This window comes from Phacochoerus africanus, chromosome 9 (assembly GCF_016906955.1).
Source record: "Phacochoerus africanus isolate WHEZ1 chromosome 9, ROS_Pafr_v1, whole genome shotgun sequence".
NCBI lineage: Eukaryota > Metazoa > Chordata > Mammalia > Artiodactyla > Suidae > Phacochoerus > Phacochoerus africanus.
This window is the reverse complement of record NC_062552.1, coordinates 69761036-69781345: the sequence shown is the minus strand read 5'-3', so window position 1 is coordinate 69781345 and position 20310 is coordinate 69761036. Positions and strand designations below refer to the sequence as shown.

Below are 20310 nucleotides of genomic sequence, written 5' to 3'. Positions count from 1 at the left end.
CAAGGAGATTGAATATAACTCCGCACTACTTAAGTGTGGGCTATACATAGTGATGTCCTTCCAAAGAGGATAACATGGAAGAGAGGGAAAGAGTAACTTTACAGTAGAGAAACCAGGCAAACACTACCTCATCCAGGTGACCAAGATCAAGGTCAATAGTAACAGGTCAGGTTGACAGTATGTATCCTTGATACGATATGATGTGTTACTTTATCTCTGTGGTCCTCCTCCCAAAACACATAACCCCAGGCTAATGATTCGGGGAGGGGGGGGAAGAATCAGACAAATCCCAACTGAAAAAAAATCAGACAAATACCTGACCAGCACTCTTCAAAACTGTTAAGGTCATCAAAATAAGGACATTTTGAGTAAGTGTTACAGCCAAGAGGAGTCTACGAAAATATGCCGACTAAATGTGATATGGTATCCTGGATAGAATCCTGGAGCAGAAAAAGAACATTAGGTAAAAACTAAGGAAATCTTGGAGTTCCCATCGTGGCTCAGTGGTTAACGAATCCAACTGGGAACCATGAGGTTGCGGGTTCGATCCCTGGCCTTGCTCAGTGGGTTAAGGATCCGGCGTTGCCATGAGCTGTGGTGTAGGTCGCAGATGTGGCTCAGATCCTGCATTGCCGTGACTCTGGTGTAGGCTGGCGGCTTCAGCTCTGACTGGACCCCCTATCCTGGGAACTTCCATGTGCCACGGGTGCGGCCCTAGAAAAGAAAAAAAAAAACACAAAAGAAAACCCTAAGGAAATCTGCATATGGTATGGACTTTAGAGAATATTAACATATCAGTATTGGTTCATTAATTGTGTTTATTGTACCATACTAATGTAAGATGCTAATAACAGGGGAAACTGGGTGTGGGATATATGGAAGCTCTACTATCTTACTGATTTTTCTGTAAACCTAAAACTGTTCTACAGTTAAAAAATTTTTTAAACGATATTAAGTAGAAATGACAAGAAAGAATGGAATTGACTCATTCATTCAACAAATATTTCTTGAGTACCTATTAAGTGCTAGACACTTTCACTGGGGACTACCTGTGCAGCGATGGACAAAACAGAGGAAGATCCTTGACCTTGAGGAGCTTGCATGGGATGTGTACAGGGCCTTGCAGAACTAATTTATGTTCCCCATTACAGATTTCCTCACTTAGGAAAAAAGTCCCAGTGGCATTCCAGTGGCAATGTGACCTCCACTACTTCTCGTTAAATAATTGGCAAACATGATCAGGCCATGGTGCAGTAGTGAGAAGTGAACAGAAAGGACCTTGCATAAGAAAGGATGAGCGCTGGGAGCCAGCTGGCACAGCCGGTATTTCCTAAGGTTTCCCAAACCCGAGAAAACAACACAGCCCTTGAAGCCTAGATATGCTCAGGGAGGATTTGCCCAGCCACAGAATTCAGCCAGTTGGAGGTCCTTTCCAATCCTTTCCAATTTCTAATCCCCTTCACTTTATAGGAAAGGAAACTGATGCCCAGAAAAAGAAAGTGATTACTAGTGCTCATAGCACTATCTCTGAGTCGGTTTTTCAATGTTCACTCCTCAGAGACTATGGACATTTATTCTGTTGTTAGAAATCATTAAAAACTGAAAGGCTAGATGTACGCACTTGCTTTGTATTACATGTGAACAATGGAAAAGAATTGTGAAAACTAGGGAGTTACTGTCGTGGCATAGCGGAAACAAATCCAACTAGGAACCATGAGGTTGTGGGTTCGATCCCTGGCCTTGCTCAGTGGGTTAAGGATCCAGGGTTGCCGTGAGCTGTGGTGTAGGTCGAAGACGTGGCTCGGATCCTGTGTTGCTATAGCTATGGCGTAGTCTGGCAGCTACAGTTCCGATCTGACCCCTAGCCTGGGAACCTCCATATGCTGCGGGTGCGGCCCTAAAAAGCAAAAAAATAAAAAAATAAAATAAAATACCAAGAATAAAAAAATGTAAACTCATCAGGGTAACACCAGATTCATACTCGGATAAAAACAGAAAAGAGAGACCTCTAAACTAGGGCTGTCAATGTAGATAATGAACCAAATTCACTCAGTGAACCACGCTACTCTTGAAAAAACTCTTTTAGGGCTATTAGCAGCATTCTGAAGCCTGAAGATGCCACCCAGGTTATCAGTTTTAGAGGCAGCCCACTCCCTTCACAATGCCAGTCCACTCTGCACAAAGTTGGAAATGTGATCAGACAGTACACTCTGTCTTGGTTTGCTTTTTCAACATTTCTGTTAAGGATTGTTTTCAAACAACCATAAGACCAGAAGATGCTTCCACATTTTATCAGGGGAACATAATAGGCACATTTAAAGAAGAATTTTAAGGAGTTCCCATCATGGCCCAGTGGAAACGAATCTGACCAGGAACCATGAGGTTGCGGGTTTGATACCTGGCCTCGCTCAGTGGGTTAAGTATCTGGCGTGAGCTGTGGTGTAGGTTGCAGACATGGCTCAGATCTGGCATTGCTGTGGCGTAGGCCAGCAGCTACAGCTCCGATTTGACCCTTGGGAACCTGGGGACCTCCATATGCTGAGGATGAGGACCCCCGCCCCCGCAAAAAAAAAAAGTAGAATTTTAATGAAAAGATAAAGAAGAATAAAAAATTAGAATTATTAGCTTAACCTTTAACACTGACCTAAGTGTTATGCCCCCAGGCACTACATTAGAATCACCTGGAGAGCTTTAACCCCTAATGCCCTGGCCCTGGCCCAGACCAATTACTTTAGAATCTCTGGGGTGGGACTCAGGCTTCAGTACTTTTTAAAACTCCCCAGGTGATCCCATTGTGCAGCCCAGTTAGAAATCTATTGCTCTTCAGGGAGTTAGTCTAAATTTTGAATATCAAATACGCTTAATTAAAGCAGGATAAACCAGGCATCCTAGCAGTACAATACCCCGAAATGTTACCCAATTGAATACAAAACTATAATTTTAACAATTTGTTTTTTAAGTCAAACGTACCCAGATTTCTTTGACTTTCCCTCTCTTCTTTAGATATTTCCACAGCAGAAGCAATTACCTCTTAAAATCAGATATTTTCTCCGTATAGTTATGGTAAGCATGAGGTACAAACTAAGTGAAAACGAAAAATCTCATTCCCACTCCCCAACCCTTCTTGGCTGGCCTTTAAAAATAGAAAAATAAATAAAGACTAACCTCTCTTAAATGTTTCAAAATAAAATCATTAAAAGGTATCTTTGGGTAAACAATCCGTGAAACTCAATGAGGTATTTCCTCTGTTTTTTTAATAGTCACAGATTCAGGGTCAATCATGGAAATAGCTGCATAGTTATGACTCTGCCAATTGGCTCCGTGAAATTACATCACAGGACGGCTGTGTCCGGTGAGAGATCTGTGTAACATGCACACTTTAGCCATTTGGGCACCTGCCTGCTGAGTGTGGAGTGGTAGCCTGTTTCCAGGATGTGAACTCTCCCCCTAATTATATAGCATCATGACAATTTGCCCAGTCTAAGTGGAGGAGATTATCCAAACCTGACTGAGGACTGACACTCAATAAACAATAACAAAAAAGACAGCTTTAATTGTCCTGAAGGCTTAAAATTTCTCCCAAGTAAAATATTAGGGGTGGTAGCTGGATTACTGGGTTGCTAAGAGTTACTCTTTATACCATGGGAGGGATTGACTCTTTAAGGCAGCCATGAAAGTAAGAAGCAAAAACCTCCTAATCCACAAGCGTTATTTAGTCTCTCTCTCAAAAAGACTTTCAGATAGTAAAATGAATGAAATCAACATTCCCTAGATGCCTGGTGCAATAATGACCCATTTCAGATAGAAAGGATAGTTGTAAGACCACTACAACATCTGGCTTCCAAGTGGTGGTAGTATATTTGTTTGATAACATAAAACATGTGAGAATACTAATCAGCAATAAAAAGGAAGTACTCGTACATGCTACAACATGAATGAAATCCAAAAACATTATACGCAGTAAAAGAAGCCATATATTGTATCATTCCATTTACATGAAAAATCCATAAAGGGCAAATCTTTAAAGACAGGAAGTACATTGGTGTTGCCTGGGGTAAGGGTGAGATAGGGAACTGGCTGCCAACAGCCAGAAGGTATGCTTTTGGAGGGAGTTGGAAGTGTTCTAAAATTGGATTGTGGTGCTGGTTGTATAACTCTGTAAACTTACTAAAAATCATGAAAATCACATAAAAGGGATGGATTTTATGGATCATAAATTACTGGTTATTCTTTAGACCTAAATAAAACCCTATTCTTTGGACTAAATATAACTGTTTTTTGTTTTTTTAACGATATCGTGCCACCTCTCCTGGGTCTGGAGGTGGTTCCTCAGCTGCCGTGCACATCATTTGTCTGTCACTCATACTCCCCGTGAATTCTGCTCATTCTTCCACTTCCACATGTAAAAAGTTGCCAGGATGAGAGAGGAGTGGGAGCGCACATTACCAAATTTGAGATTTGTGCAATCACAACAGATATCCAGGTCTGGGAATTTGGAAAGGCAGTCAAACCTAAATCCTCCCTGATCTAGAGAAGAAAAGGCAAATGTCACGAACGGTCCGCGCCACTCCCCAAGGATGGCCCTACCCATGACAGTAAATGGAGCCGCCGGGGAAAATGCGACTCCAGCACAAACCAAGTCAGCAGCTGGATCTCTAAGGTCCAAAGAATAACCCTTTGACAGAGTTTCTCACAAACACAGGGCACGCGTTTATCAAACCCAGGTTGGCTTGAATTTAGAAGTAGGAACATTGTTTCAACGGGAGCACGAAGTTGGGAAGTTTGTTCCGAGGCCGCGTGTACCTGGAAGCTCTCCGGGGGCCCAAGGCCTCTGCACAGCGGCGGACCCGCATTCCCTCGGCCGCCGGCAGAGCCGGGGTTCGTGGCGAAGGCTGCAGCTTCTGCCGCGAGGATTGTGCGTGGGGAACCACCACATCCCAGCCCAGGTGAGGCCGGCTCCCTCCGGCGGCCAGGAGCGGTCGCCGCACGTCGGGCAACCTCCCTGCCGGAGCGAGGTCCAGCCTTCCCGCTCGGTGCCAGGAGCTCAGGTCTCGCCGCGCGCGGCCCTAGGCGCCGCCCCGCTGCCGTCGCACGCTTGTCCCGAAGCCCTGACCCCCGGTCTAGCGAGGTCCCCGGGCCTCTGTCCCCAGCCTTCACGCTTTCCCCGGGGATAGACGCGGCGTCCAGGTGGCAGAGCCCCGCACCGCGGGGGTAGTGCCTCCTCACCCCGGGGCGGGGAGGGGGGGTGAGGGCGGAGCTGGACAGCCGCCGCCCGGCCCCGGGAGACCGGCTCCCAGCCCCCTCCCCGCGCGCCCCCCGCACAGTGCTCATGCGCGCGGCCCAGCCTTTATAGATAGCGGCGGTGGGAGCCGGGCTTTCGGCAGTCGGGCGAAGCCGGGCGGATCCGACTCAGGTGCAGAGCCCTGGGCGTCCGGCGTGGGCGTTCGGGTCCCTGACGCCTGCCTATTCGTTTCTCCCCTTTGTCTCTCATCTGGTCCGGGGTTGCACATCGACTCTGGGTTTGGCTCGATTTGCAGCTGGATTGAGAGAGGCGCGAGCTCCGGGGCAGCTGCCTCCTCTCCTCTGCCTCGCCTAGGTTTCCGAGGGGTGCGGGATTCCTGAGAGGCGGGCGGGAGGGTCGGCTGAGGTGGTTTCTCCGTTCCCGCGGAGCCTTCCTCGCATTCTCTTTTTTTTCCAGGTCCGAGCAGCACCTTGACTACCATGTCTGCAGCTTGGATCCCGGTTCTCTGCCTCGGTGGGTACGCGCCCCTCACCGCCCCCTTCCCCTGGCCTCAAGCACCGTGAAGGCTCGAGCCAGCCCTTGCGCTGTCCTCTCTTCACAGGTGTCTGTCTTCTGCTACTGCTGCCAGAGCCCGCGGGCAGCGAGGGAGCCGGTGAGTTGCGGGTTCCCGGGTGGGGAGCAGAGTTCGGTCCGAGTGGTGGGAGAGGCTGCCGGTCAGCTCGGGGAAATGTGCTCAGACCCTTGACCCGGGACCAGAGCTGCAGGGTGTGAAGGTTGGAGCTGCCTGGCGCACCCCATTCATACCTACAGCCCATCTACTCCAGCTTATCCATTTCTCCCTTGCTAGTGGGCTCCTGGGGTCCTATGGGGATATTCTTACCAAGGTGCGCAGAAGGAAGCCGCCCCCACCCAAGTCCACACCCACATCCCTGGAGCTTCCCCTCCCCCCTCCCCATCTCTTCTCCAGCCAGCCAAGCAGCGGCAGCGGAAAGTCAAGGCCGGTTGTGTTTCTTGAGCTCCACGGAGCGGCTCACTAGCCCCAGGAGTTTCCGCGGAGTTTGGGGTCAGGGAGAAGACTTCACATTGTCAGAGGCGACAGAGAGGGAGGTTTTGACCCTCTCTGACAGAGAGGGTGTTCTAATCCTGTTTGACCCTCTCGCTGTGTTCCCAAGAATGACCCCTATTAAAAAAAAAAAAAAAAAAAGGAGCATTAAAAAAAATAAAATAAAAGGCAGTACTTATGTACCCATTACATGTTCGAGAGAGTCTAAAAAGACTTTGTTCCATATATAGAAGTTCGAGTATGGGTGTGTGGTTAGGTGTGTTTTCTATAATATAAAAAGCAAACTTTTTCAAAATCAATCCTTTATTTTCCTTGAAAGGAGAAATGAAGGTAAGTATTGCACAAAGCTATATTCAGCAGCACCACCACCCACACCCACACTAAACTCCGTGTTGGCAGCTAAAGGGAGACCCTCTGATGCCTCCGAAAATGGGAGGAAGGATTAAGGCTGTTTGCCAAAAGGTATGAAACTCAGGTATGAGGCTACTGTTCTTGGTACGGATTTTAACTTGCCCAGCAACCTTAAGTGTTTCAGAGCTAAGGAATCAGCATTATACCTGGCATCCTGCCTTCCCTTCCATGGACATGTACATTCCAGGGAACAGCACAACACAGAGGGCTCTTAAGAAGGCGGTCCTTGTTAAAGGCAGGCTCTGGTCAATTGGGCAATATGACCAGACAGCATTAATCTACCTTGGGGAAAAAAAATGTAATTATTGACATCTGTTTCAAAAAGGTTTGCATAATCACAATTTCCAGTGTTTGGAAAATACTGGAAATTATCCTCAATTTAATATTCACAGTAAATTGATGAATTAATGTGTTGTATTAAGTTACCTTCTTACATGTTGCCAAGGGCTTGTCTCTAACATCTTTGATAATAAAAACTATGATTACTAGTCGTGTTGACTATGTAAAACTTGAGAGTATTAACAGTGCTTTCTAAAAATGCATTCACTGCCTGATATATCTCTCTGAACAGATCTGGAGCAGAAATAAACAGGTCCAATTGAGATAAAAATGCTCCATTCTGAAGGGACTGACTTCAGTGTTTCCTGTTCTGCAGGAGCTGCAAGATTTTCCTTGGGCTGTATGACCTTGGGCAAAATAATCCCATGACTTTAATTATTTCATCTGTAAAATGAGTGAGCTAAATGGTGTTCTGTAAAGTGAATCATCTTTTTATTGGTTTGCTTAAATTAAAATACAACTTTGAGGCATCACATTTGAAAGAAAACTGATATAAATGGTCCTCAGAAGCAAAGGGTGACAAAGTTTGTGCATGTGCCTATGAAAATGTTCCTTCGAGGTTCAACTCAGATTTAATATCTTCACCTCAGGCAACTATGTACACAGTTGTAATCAGAGTTGAGATTCCTCTATTTCTAGAATGAATTAATAAATGGTCAATGACTAATGGTATTTTCTAGTTCTGATATATTTCTAATTATGTATTTCCAAACTGTTAAGAACTGAGCAAATTCTCCCATTAGACTTTATAGTGTCTAAGGACTAGGTTAAATTAGAAAACTGATTTTTGGCTTGTTAAAAGCTGGAATGCTGTGGAATGGTACGTAAATTAATATTCTTATCAAGACGTGTAGAGATTAAGGAAGTAAAATTTCATATTCTAGATCCCCCTTACCATTCTCCCTAAAAGTCCTAAGAACAGTTATTACATTGTCTCCTTTCTCTTCAGTTCCCATCCCTATCACATGCTTTACCAGAGGCCTGGACATCAGGAAAGAACAAGCAGATGTCCTCTGCCCAGGGGGCTGCCTCCTGGAGGAATTCTCTGTGTTTGGGAACATAGTATATGCTTCTGTATCAAGCGTATGTGGTGCTGCTGTCCACAGGTAAGCCCACACATGCCAAAGGGAGAGAAGTGCAAGTGTAATTATTTCCTTTCCCTCTTTAGCCATCTCGACACCCCCTCCCGCCTTTTCTTCATTTGGTGCCAATTTCGGCCATAGAAGATGGATACATTTTTAAGGTTTTCCTGGATATCCTTGAATCACCAACTACATGAGGGAAGCTTTCTGACTAAAGGCAAATTGCATTATTTCCTGATAGGTAGATTCCTGTGGTTCTAAAACATTCCTAATCATGTACTGTATGTATTACTGAGTTTTTACTATATCACAGCCTTTATTTTAACTTCCATGACAAGTCTACAGCTGTACAAAGCACAGTTTTACCCCATTTTACAGATAAGGAAACTAAATTCAGAGAGTTTTCAAGTATCTTGCCTAAAACCACCATTGTTAGCAAGTGCCAAAGCTGGGACTGGAAGCCCAGGTCTGCCTCCAGGGGTCATATTCATCACCACTCTGCTGTCTTGCAAGAGAATGGCGCGTGTGACACTTAAAAAAAAAAAAAAAAAAAGGGAGTTCCCATTGTGGCTCAGCTCCCATTACAAACCCACTGGTATCCATGTAGATGCAGGTTTGATCCCTGGCCTTACTCAGTGCTGTGAGCTGTGGTGTAGGTCACAGATGCAGGTCGGGTCCTGAATTGCTGTGGCTGTAGTGTAGCAGCTGCAGCTCTGATTCAAGCAATAGCCTGGGAACTTCCACGTGCCACAGGTGCAGGTGTGGCCCTAAAAAGACCAAAAAAAAAAAAAAAGTCAGATGATATAGTTAAGATATTTTAGAAAACTACGAAAATTATCTGGTGCTTTTTAACTTTGATCCTCTGAGCTGTATGAGCTGTAGGGAACAGGATATTGTAAATGTGTCTTTATTAACACTTAAGAAGCTTGAAAGCACAAATTCATTTCCCTGGGCAGATTTTGTACCTGTGTAAGCAAGTTTTTGAAAAGGTTGGCAGCATCCTTAGATGGCTTCCCTGCTGAACTGTTTTCTTGATTAATCAGAGTATAGATGTAACATGACAATATGAGTCAGTCCAGATGCCCTTGATTAAGTGTAGATAGAATCTCAGCTGTAATTCTTGCATTTCAGGGGAGTAATCAGCAATTCAGGGGGACCTGTGCGAATCTATAGCCTACCAGGTCGAGAAAACTATTCCTCAGTAGTTGCCAATGGCATACAGTCGCAGACACTTTCCAGATGGTCTGCTTCTTTCACAGTGACAAGTAGGTGTAATTAAATTGTTCTTACTTTTGTATAAACGTTGTCTCCTGAACTCAAAAAAACTTTTCTGCTTTTCTCAGCTCAGCCTCTTTGACTCTGATGAAAAAACCTGTCAAGACTAGAGGCGTTAATTCTGAGTTACTGTCAGGGGATCTCAAGGGTTAAGAACACTCAAGCCAAACTTGGGTAAATGGGGTGGGGAAGAATAATCTTCCTATCAAAAGACCTCAGTAGAAACTTGAATTGCCCACACTCGGAATGTCCTGGCATTTATCAAGTAATTCTAAATCAAAAAATGAGTGAATGAATGTGAATTCATTTTTTCATGATCTTTTAAAAATGTATAATAAGTAGGAATCCATTTTGGTCCTTTGAAACTAGCATGCAGCAATTTACTCCTGCAATTGCCATCACTCTGTTATATTTATCATCCTGTAGAACCCTAAATTAGATTCGTTATGCTTTTATGGTAAAGAAGGAAGAGGAAAAAATAGTCTTCTCTTTATTTTAACAGAAGGCAAAAGTGGTACACAAGAAGCCACAGGACAAGCAGTGTCCACAGCACGTCCAGCAACAGGTATGAAATATGGAGCCTATCTCCTAGCTGCCTGGCACAGAGTTAGGACGTTATATATGTTACTGATAGAAGCCTTCCTATTTATTTATTTATCTATCTTTTTATTTTATGGCCCCACCCATGGAATATGGAAGTTCCTAGGCCAGGGATTGAATCCAAGTCACAGCTGTGACCTACACTGCAGCTGCAGCAACACCGCATCCTTAACCTGCTGCTCACTAGGCCAGAGATAGAACCCTCACTTCTGTAGCAACTGGAGCTGCTCCTTTTTAAAAATGCTGATGAGAAATTCCCGTTGTGGACCAAAAGGGATCACTGGCATCTCTGGAGCACTGAGTCACAGGTTCAGTACCCCACCTGGCACAGTGGGTTAAGGATCCCACATTGCTACAGCTGTGGCGTAGGTTGCAGCTGCAGCTCAGATCTGATGCCTGGCCAAGGAACTCCATATGCCTCAGGGTGGCCAAAAAAGAAAAAAATATATAAAAGCAACAATTTTCAAATAAATGAATAAAACCAAAATACTGATGTTAAACACAAAACATTTTGTTTTTTAAAATATTGATGTTAAACACAAAGAGAATGCAGTTCCTGCTGTGGTACAGTGGGTTAAGGATCCCTCATTGTCTCTGCAGTGGTTCAGATCACTGCTGATTGGAGGGTTGGATCCCCAGCCTAAGCAGTGAGTTAAGAGTCCAGCGTTGCTGTTGCTACAGCTGTGGTACCTGTGGACAGGTTGCAGAAGCAGCTCGGATTCATCCCTGGCCTGGGAACTTTCATATGCTGCAGGTGTGGCCAAAAACCAAACCAAAACAAAGCACAAAGCAAATAACTTTACTGGTGTATTACATAGGGAAACATTCAATTTTATATTTCAAATTCCTTATCCTTCTTTTCAGTTATAAACTCTGCTACCAAGCATTTTCTTGAGGTCCTACCATTTCTCTTTGACTTGATAAACCATGCCTAAAAACTGGTTTAAGTAAAAACGCCATGAACTTCCTGGTTCGATTTGTCATATGAACAAAAGGAATTAGTGTGTGTCTATTTTAGAAGTAGCCAGGGATCCCCTTTTCTAAGATTGGCATTTTTTTTTTTTTTAAGCCCTCACCTGCAACATGTGGAAGTTCCTGAGCTAGGGGTTTAATCGGAGCTGCAGCTGCCAACCTACACCACAGCTTGCAGATACTTAACCCACTAAGCAGGGCCAGAGATCGAACCCACATCCTCACAGACATTATATTATGTTCTTAACCCACTGAACCATGACCAGAACTCCAAGACTGGCAATTTTAAAGTAAAGAAATTAAGAACATTCCAGTGAGAATCTGAGTTTCCAATCCTGCCTCAACTCTGGGTTTGGAATTTCGAAGTCCTGAATTGGAGGTGCATTAAATATGTAGGTCTACTATAGCCCTGACTTGTTTACTTGTTGGGGCATTGCTTCCCCAGTCCAGAAAATAATGAAGAAATTAATTTTTTTCAAGAAGTCTTTTCAAGAATGACATTCCTTACCATTAGCTATTCCCCATGTGGGTTTCTTGCTTTGGAACTATCTCCCTTTTGCTAATGCCAAATGCTTCTTTTGTTTCAGGTAAACGACTAAAGAAAACACCAGAGAAGAAAACTGGCAATAAGGGTAAGAGTCCGGATATCCATTTGGGATTGTAACATTTTCTCTCTCTCCCTCCTCTTGAAACTGCTAATGGAAAGACTTGTTTGACTGTTCACAGACTGTAAAGCAGATATTGCATTTCTGATTGATGGAAGTTTTAATATCGGGCAACGCCGATTTAATCTACAGAAGAATTTTGTTGGCAAAGTGGCTCTAATGTTGGGAATTGGAACAGAAGGACCTCACGTGGGTCTTGTTCAAGCCAGGTATCAATCTTGTTAAAATGGGAGGAGACTTGAAGGATTCAGTATTCTAACACTATATAATTTGTTTGCTTGTAAATTTTCTTGTTTTAAAAGTGTTGGCCTCGGAGTTCCCTGGTGGCTTAGTGGTTAAAGATTTGGTGTTGTCACTGCTGTGGCTTGGGTTTGATCCCTGGCCTGGGAATTTGTAGGTGCTGCAGGTGCAGCCAAAAAAAAAGAAAAGTTGTCCTTAGCGTCACTGACATTGTCTCTTCTGACCAGAGACCTGGGTTAATAGACCTAGACTATCCAGGGTTTCCAAGGTCCCCCACTGGAGCAGACCTAGCCTCGTATCCAGCCACCTTCCAACAATCTGGTACCCAACTCTGCAGATTTCCATTAAGCCCAGTGCTTTGAGCCAAGCCTGGTTTTAGATGCCTCATATAGTTTAGGAGCCAGATAAACCTGAATTTAAAATGTGGTTATGGGAGTTCCCGTCGTGCCGCAGTGGTTAACGAATTCGACTAGGAACCATGAGGTTGCGGGTTCGATCCCTGCCCTTGCTCAGTGGGTTAAGGATCCGGCGTTGCCGTGAGCTGTGGTGTAGGTTGCAGACGCGGCTTGGATCCTGCGTTGCTGTGGCTCTGGCATAGGCTGGTGGCTACAGCTCCGATTCAACCCCTAGCCTGGGAACCTCCATATGCCGCGGGAGCAGCCCAAGAAATGGCAAAGAGACCAAAAAAAAAAAAAAATGTGGTTATGTTCTGTTGAGCAAATTACCTAAATGTTCTGGGCTTCTGTTTCTTCATTTATATAAATAATAGGGATAATAATTTCTACCCTGTAGAATTATGATGAATTGAGATTATACACTTGGTATAATATACATGTATGTATATAGCATATTGCCTAGAATAAACCCTCAAGGTAGCAATTGCTTTTGTTACATTTCTGAAATATCCCTGAAAATTCAAGTAAGAATGCAATACCTTAGTTGGCTGTAAGCTGTGTGCTTAAGAAACAGACTTAGGCATTGGCCAATTTAAAGACTTATATAATGTTGCCTGCTTGTTTTACCTTTCCAATTCTTGATGGATAATATTTTTTCTTTTTTTTTCCTTAGTGAACATCCCAAAATAGAATTTTACTTGAAAAACTTTACATCAGCCAAAGATGTTTTGTTTGCCATAAAGGAAGTAGGTTTCAGAGGGGGTAATTCCAATACAGGTAAGTAGACTTTTGCCCTGAGATGTAACACAGAGAGGGTTATGTAAGATAGTATTATGCTATTTTATGTAAGCAGATGTGAAACTCTTCCTCCTGGCACTGATCTTGTTTAGATCTGCACTTGATCATCTGAGATATTTGATTTATAATGGAAAATGTACCAAAGGGTTTATTGGTAGTTGCTTATTTTTAAACAATATGAAACATTGTGACTTATGATCTTCATATTGGATAGGGGAGATGTCACTTCAGAGAAGTATATGTTTAGAATGTTTAAAAGCAAAGATCAACAGACTCACCTAATGAATGCAGATGTGGCAGAATGAACTAGAGTAGGACTTTAGAATTTCCAAAGGGAGACTTGTTGTTCTGAGTCCTTAGAGATACCAATCAGTCATTAAGGGCCTAGATAGAGAGCACAAGATCAGAAGTGGGAGTCAGTTTTCTGTTTCTGACTGGTGACTGATGTAAAGAGAAGGAAATGTGAGGCTTCTGGGAGGTGGTGGGGGGAGGAATGAGGGTTGTAAAGACAAAAAATAGGCCTGATGGGTAATTAAACTTTCCCATACGATGCATCTGTTAAAGAACTGAATTCTATGTAAGTTAAATTCTTAAACCCAGAGGCATCGAGTTGGTACAGGGAAATAGAAATGTCATTTGGGCTGTGGTGCTGTTCCAGTTTGCTTCTTTTTCAAACCTAGGAAAAGCCTTGAAGCATACTGCCCAGAAATTCTTCACAGCAGAGACTGGAGTGAGAAAAGGGATTCCCAAAGTGGTGGTGGTATTTATTGATGGCTGGCCTTCTGATGACATTGAGGAAGCAGGCATTGTGGCCAGAGAGTTTGGTGTCAATGTATTTATAGTTTCTGTGGCTAAGCCCATCCCCGAGGAACTGGGGATGGTTCAGGATGTTGCATTTGTTGACAAGGTAAGGAGGAGAGAGGTGTCTTCTATTACGGCAGTGATTCAATTTTGGACCTCATGGTGTAGGGCTGATTGGCCCATATCTGGACAAACTTGAACATTCAAGATTTAATGTTTTCATAACGTTGACAACTTTGATTCATCTGGGTGTCTTTTATGTGTCTCCCTCATTAGGCTGTCTGTCGGAATAATGGCTTCTTCTCATACCACATGCCCAACTGGTTTGGCACCACAAAATATGTAAAGCCTCTGGTACAGAAGCTCTGCACTCACGAACAAATGATGTGCAGCAAGACCTGTTACAACTCAGTGAACATTGCTTTTCTAATTGATGGCTCCAGTAGTGTTGGAGACAGTAATTTCCGTCTCATGCTTGAATTTGTTTCCAACATAGCTAAGACTTTTGAAATCTCAGACATTGGTGCCAAGATAGCTGCCGTACAGTTTACCTATGATCAGCGCACAGAATTCAGTTTCACTGACTATAGCACTAAAGAGAATGTCCTAGCTGTTATCAGGAACATCCGTTATATGAGTGGTGGGACAGCTACTGGTGATGCCATCTCCTTTACTGTTAGAAATGTGTTTGGTCCCGTGAGGGAAAGCCCCAACAAGAACTTCCTGGTGATTGTCACAGATGGTCAGTCCTACGATGATGTTCGAGGGCCTGCTGCTGCTGCACATGATGCAGGTAAGATCCTTGTCTTTAGTCTGGGGAGGGAACTGAGGAGGGGTTCAGTGAATTTTAGGAGTAAATATAAATTTTATGTCAATGGCGTAAATACCGCGGAGTGGCAGTCATTGCTCTAAGAGCTTTACCCATTATTGACTGATTTACTTGTCAAAGCAGCCCTACTAATCTCATTCTACAGGTAAGGAAATAAACTTCCGCAAAACCATACATCTAGTAAGTGGTAAGGCCAGTATTAAAACCTAGGCCAGTCTGGCTGAATCCATACTCCTATTAATCACTGTATTTTTGGTTATGAGAACCATGTCATGTGTCAAGGAAGTGTTCATGTTTGGCTCAACTTGGAATATATATCCCCAAAGTCACAATTTAATCATAACTTAATATGAACCTATTTGATAATTCATCTTGACTTTTTAAAAGTAGTTTTCATTCTGGCATGAGTTTTCTAAGATCACCAATAAAGACCTTAATCCTATTCCATTTAGATTTCCTTTTTAGTGTCTTTCTTTTCCTTTGACATAATGAGACACTGTTATAAAAGGGTATATATAAAAAGGCTTTCTTTTCTTTTCCTTTTTCCAGCCACACTTGTGGCATATGGAGGTTCCCAGGCTAGGGGTTGAATCGGAGCTACAGCTGGGGCCTACCCCACAGCCACAGCAGCACCAGATCCTGACAGCATTTGTGACCTGTGCTGCAGCTTGTGGCCAACATGGGATCCCGAACCTCTGAGCAAGGCCAGGGATTGAACCCATATCCTTACAGACACTATGTTGGGTTCTTAACTCACTGAGCCTCAATGGAACTCCAAGGTTTTCTTTCTCTTACCCCTTACCTTAATATTACTTTTGCAAACGCCACTAGTTCCTAAAGACATCAGCATGTGTGTTACTGAGATCAGACAGGTCAACAAAAAACTAAGGTTCCCCTTCCTGGAATAAAACTGAGTGATTAGGAGTCCAGCAATATTTCAAAAACAAAAATGCTAACTTCAGAGGGGATAATAAACAGCCAGCCTTTCATTTTTCTATATTCTTCAGTACTTCCTCTTCCCTATTTAATCCCTAATGTCCTTTCCTTTCTTACATTTATTAGTACCTTTGCTAATGCATTTATGTACTTTTAGAGATGGAATACTTTTTTTATTAAGTAGGACAGAGAATGGATAAATGTAACTCAAACTGTACATTGGCTTATTTTTATACATCTGGCTTAATGTATTCTTCAGCAACTATGTTGAAGACCTGTTTGCTATCATATTCCTTAAAAGTGTAGCTTACTGAATTTATGGTTAACAGGATTGGATTCAGGCTAAGTAAAGTGAACTAAATAAATAAGTTCAACCATATTTTCCTTATGTGATTAATTGAACTTCAGGAGGTTGGGCCACACTACTTCATGAAAGTTATCCTTTAGTGTTAGTGAAGTGAAAGTTAACTAAAGCCTGAAAAAAGGATAGACATTTGGGGCTAGGTCACAGCTGTTTATTTTAACTGTAATTACATTTTGGCCCTGAGCCATACAATCTGAGCTTGGATGCAGTATTAAAAGTGAGAAAATTAAGAGGAGAAATTTTTGGACTTATTGCCAAGCAGAGGAGAGGACTGGCTGGTGTTGATAAATCAGAAATTGTTTCAAATAGCTTTTATATCATCTAAATCTGCTGCATTGATAATTTATGTTTAGTTATAACTTCTTGGCAACTCTGGGCACTGTATACCACTAGAAGGAGAAGCTTTGGATAGGCAAGGAATAACTATTTCAGAAACTCTGAAATATTTCATCCAAAGATAGATGGTGGTCTATACAACCCAACTGTTCATTTTGATTAGGTAATCATTACATTAGCTCAGTCACCTCAATCCCAATTGTAGAAGTAATGGTTTAGCAGATGGATAGAATATGATGGAAGATAATGAGAAAAGAATATCATATATATATATATATATAATCTTTGCTGTACAGCAGAAATGAAATTGGTACAACACTGTAAATCAACTATACTTTGATTTCAACTAATTCAACTATGATTTCGACTAAAATTTGAAAAAATATATAGTTGGAGTAGATGCCTTCTAGTAGCTCAAGGAATGCAGATGGATACTTCAGTGTAAGTGAACTAAGTCAATCCAGCTTCATAGACATTTCTCTTTGGCTGTTTTTAATTATAAGACTTTTGCTTAGGGATTAAAGACTGATAATTACTGACTGTTGGCCAGTTTGCCAATGTTAACAAAGACTAAAATGGAAGTTATCATTCATAGAGGACTGGTCCCCATTCCCCAGACAGTGCAACAGCCTGAGAAAACTTTGACCATTTATATATCCTTTTATGTCATCGTTTCTCAGTCTATTATACTGGCTATGACTCCAGCGTAATAATTAACGGAGATGGTAACAGGCAGTCCTTTCTCATGCCATATTTGGAGGGGAAGTTTTCATCATTTCACTAAGTATGTTTGCTATAGGGTTTGTTCTTGTTTGTTTTTAGGTTATTATTATCAGGTTAAGGAAGTTCCCTTCTACTTCTAGCCTACTATGGACTATCATGAATGGATATTGAACTTTATTGGATAATTTTTTTCTTTCGGCAACGGTATGACTTATCTGTTAAAGTGGTAAAATATACTTACGGCAAAACTTCTGATTTTGGCCAAACGGTTGAGCCACTCTTATCACAATGATTGTCAAAATCTACCTATTTGATACAGGGAATTTAGTTCTTCAGGCATCACAAGACAGTTTTGTCTGCAACAATGTGCTAATGTATGAAAAAATATATATGTAATTTATATATATATACATAAGCCGAAACTTGGTTTTCATTTACTTAATACTTCCATTGTAGGTATCACCATCTTCTCTGTTGGTGTGGCTTGGGCACCTCTGGATGACCTGAAAGACATGGCCTCTAAACCGAAGGAGTCGCATGCTTTCTTCACAAGAGAGTTCACAGGATTAGAACCAATTGTTTCCGATGTCATCAGAGGCATCTGTAGAGATTTCTTAGAATCTCAGCAATAATGGTGACAGTTTTCACAACTGAAAGAAAAAGTGCAAGGGGATATAATGTATAAGTTGTATTCCAGAAATACTGAAATACTATACAGCATACTAAGATTGGATACAAAATATTACATTAAAGATGCCCAAAATGTAAGCAAATAAGCATTCATTTGAAGCTACCTTCTAATGACAATTTAGACTCAGCTGTTCAAAACACTCTGCTGAGACTTCATCACGACCCTTAGAAACTAAGAAGATATCATAGATTAAAACTTTAAGAGTTCTATTTTAACATGCATATTAAATGTATACATATGCAAATTCTATAGCTTAATAAAAGAGCCTGATATTTAGACCATAATCAACATCCCTTCTCTAATTCTATACTATATATATATATAAGGGAAATAAGAGAGAAACAAGTAGAAAACAGCTCTTTAACTTAGTTCAAATACATTTTGACTCAAGTAAATGTCTTTAATCAACAATATAGATGTTGCCTAATAAACTAAAAAGTTACAATTACAGATGAAGTGGAAGGGATTTAGGTATCAAGCCTTTTTTGTAGTATATTTTCATAGTAACTTACAATATCACACCAAATGAGATAGCTGGATTACCTGGTATTTTTCTATTTATATCCTTAATTTTATACGTGTATTGATATATTTGGCTTCCACTCTAAAAGTCATCCATGTATTGAAAAAAAGTTAAGTTGATAAGTGTTTACCACTTACAAACATTTAGCTTTAAAGAAAGACACATCTTTCAAATAGCAGAACTGCAGGAAAGAATATTGTACTTTGACTACTTAAGCAATAAAACTGCTAATGACTATTATTCTAAGGTGTCATTATTCCAAGTGTCTCTCCCTAGAACATGGTAAAATCTCTACATTAACTTCATGTGGAAAGACCAATCTGAATTTTTTTCTTAAAATTATGCAATAAAACTTTTTTCTTTCAATTACTTATTGAATGCCTATTCTAGGCCTTACACACAGCCAGTACCAGGTTAAACAGTAGAAATGCTTTTGATAACTTGGTTCAGCAAAACTGTTTTGTACCAATATAAGTTTTAAACATGCTTGTGAAGTTGGGTCCTAAGAAAAGTGCTCAAAAACTCCCTTAATGTAACATCATTACCTCACCAAGAACCCTCCCCTCAGGTAGAGGTGCTCTGTCATTCTGTCCTATCTTTTCTGAAGATGGGACCGCTCCTTTCCTTCATCCACCTGTACACTCTTATCTCCCTTAACACATACACTAATCCTATCTGAAATGGTTTAAAACCAGTTGACCTGGAAAAGGTGTTAACCGGTTGGAATATCATTTACACTCTAGTAAGTATTTTTGAGGTAATGATTTTATATCTTGCATAAGAGAAGCAAAAGAACTATTTATCAGAGGGGCAGAACTGAAATTGCCTTTGACACTACATAAAAACTTGACAAAACAGAGTATGGGAAGTCAGTGACTCCCCTGACCACCACCCCTCCCCTTTATGAAGGTGCAAATATGACTAATTCATGTAACAAGAATTTTTCTCCAATAAATAGACAAATTTCAGCTGGGAGTACCACTCCTTAAAAATATTAAATAAATGAAAACTCGGCCTTAGTCCTCTTAAAAATGCGTGCCTTTAAAATTTTTTATAAAAGCAAAAGCAAATTTTGACGTAACTATGGAAGGTATTATTGACTTAAAGAGCAGAAATGAACACATTATATATTGTTACTATCAATTATTTTTAGAAATAAATATAATTAAGATAAACAATTAACAACTAAATAAAGTGAAAGGATTTTTTAAAAGATACAGGAGTTCCTGCTGTGGTGCCAATGGGATTGGTGGTGTCTCTGCAGTGCCAGGACACTGGTTTGATCCCTGGCCTGGCACAGTGGGTTAAGGATCTGGCATTCCTGCAGCTGTGGCATAAATGCAACTGTGGCTTGGATCTGATTCCTGGCCTGGGAATCCCTTATGTCGCAGAGTGGCCAAAAAAGAAAAAAAGATAAAATCAACTTTTATAAGCATGCTAAATGTCAATTATGCAGCCAATCGACCGTTTTTAATGGATTAGATGAGATACTGGTTTTCAGTAAATAACTTACTTTGAAATATGAGAAGAGCACATGAATAACATATGAAAAAGGTAGAATGATTAAATATTGATGTTAACGATTAAAGTCTGTAAATTAAAAAAATTTTTTTTGGGGGGGTCCTTTTTAGGGCTGTACCAGCAGCGTATCAAGTTCCTAGGCTAGGGGTCTAATAGGAGCTGTAGCTGCTAGTGTATGCCACAGCCACAGCAATGCCAGATCTGAGCTGCGTATGCAACCTACACCACAGCTCAGGGCAACAGTGCTTAACCCACTGAGCAGTGCCAAGGATTGAACCTGTGTTCTCATGGATACTAGTTGGGTTTGTTTCTGCTGAGCCACAATGGGAACTCAAAATATTCTTAACCTTTATAAAGTGCCATTTAATAGTCAAATGAGTCTACAAAATTTCCCATGTCACAAATAGAAGCACACAAATGACTTTTTGTATCCTTTTAGTCTCTTCCAAATATTTAATATTGTAAAGAAAAATACAACCAAAGTAGGTAAGAGAAAAATACATG

The 20310-nt window shown here is 41.5% G+C and overlaps 1 protein-coding gene and 1 long non-coding RNA gene across 2 annotated transcripts; one reads left to right on the top strand and one right to left on the bottom strand.

The window, feature by feature from the left end:
* The first annotated feature begins 5251 nt into the window (after nt 1-5251).
* On the top strand, nt 5252-18046 carry COCH (cochlin). The gene is made up of 12 exons (XM_047797144.1): nt 5252-5413; nt 5699-5755; nt 5844-5894; nt 8005-8161; nt 9269-9402; nt 9915-9977; nt 11572-11616; nt 11711-11858; nt 12958-13061; nt 13763-13989; nt 14160-14676; nt 17528-18046. The coding sequence occupies exons 2-12, from the start codon at nt 5722-5724 to the stop codon at nt 17701-17703; spliced, it is 1656 nt and encodes a 551-aa protein (XP_047653100.1). The 5' UTR covers nt 5252-5413; nt 5699-5721; the 3' UTR covers nt 17704-18046.
* On the bottom strand, nt 6167-13787 carry LOC125136375 (uncharacterized). The gene is made up of 3 exons (XR_007137168.1): nt 13361-13787; nt 6863-6994; nt 6167-6422 (listed from the first exon to the last, which is right to left on the bottom strand). It is a non-coding gene; the product is annotated as an uncharacterized LOC125136375 (long non-coding RNA).
* Nucleotides 18047-20310: the final 2264 nt, after the last annotated feature.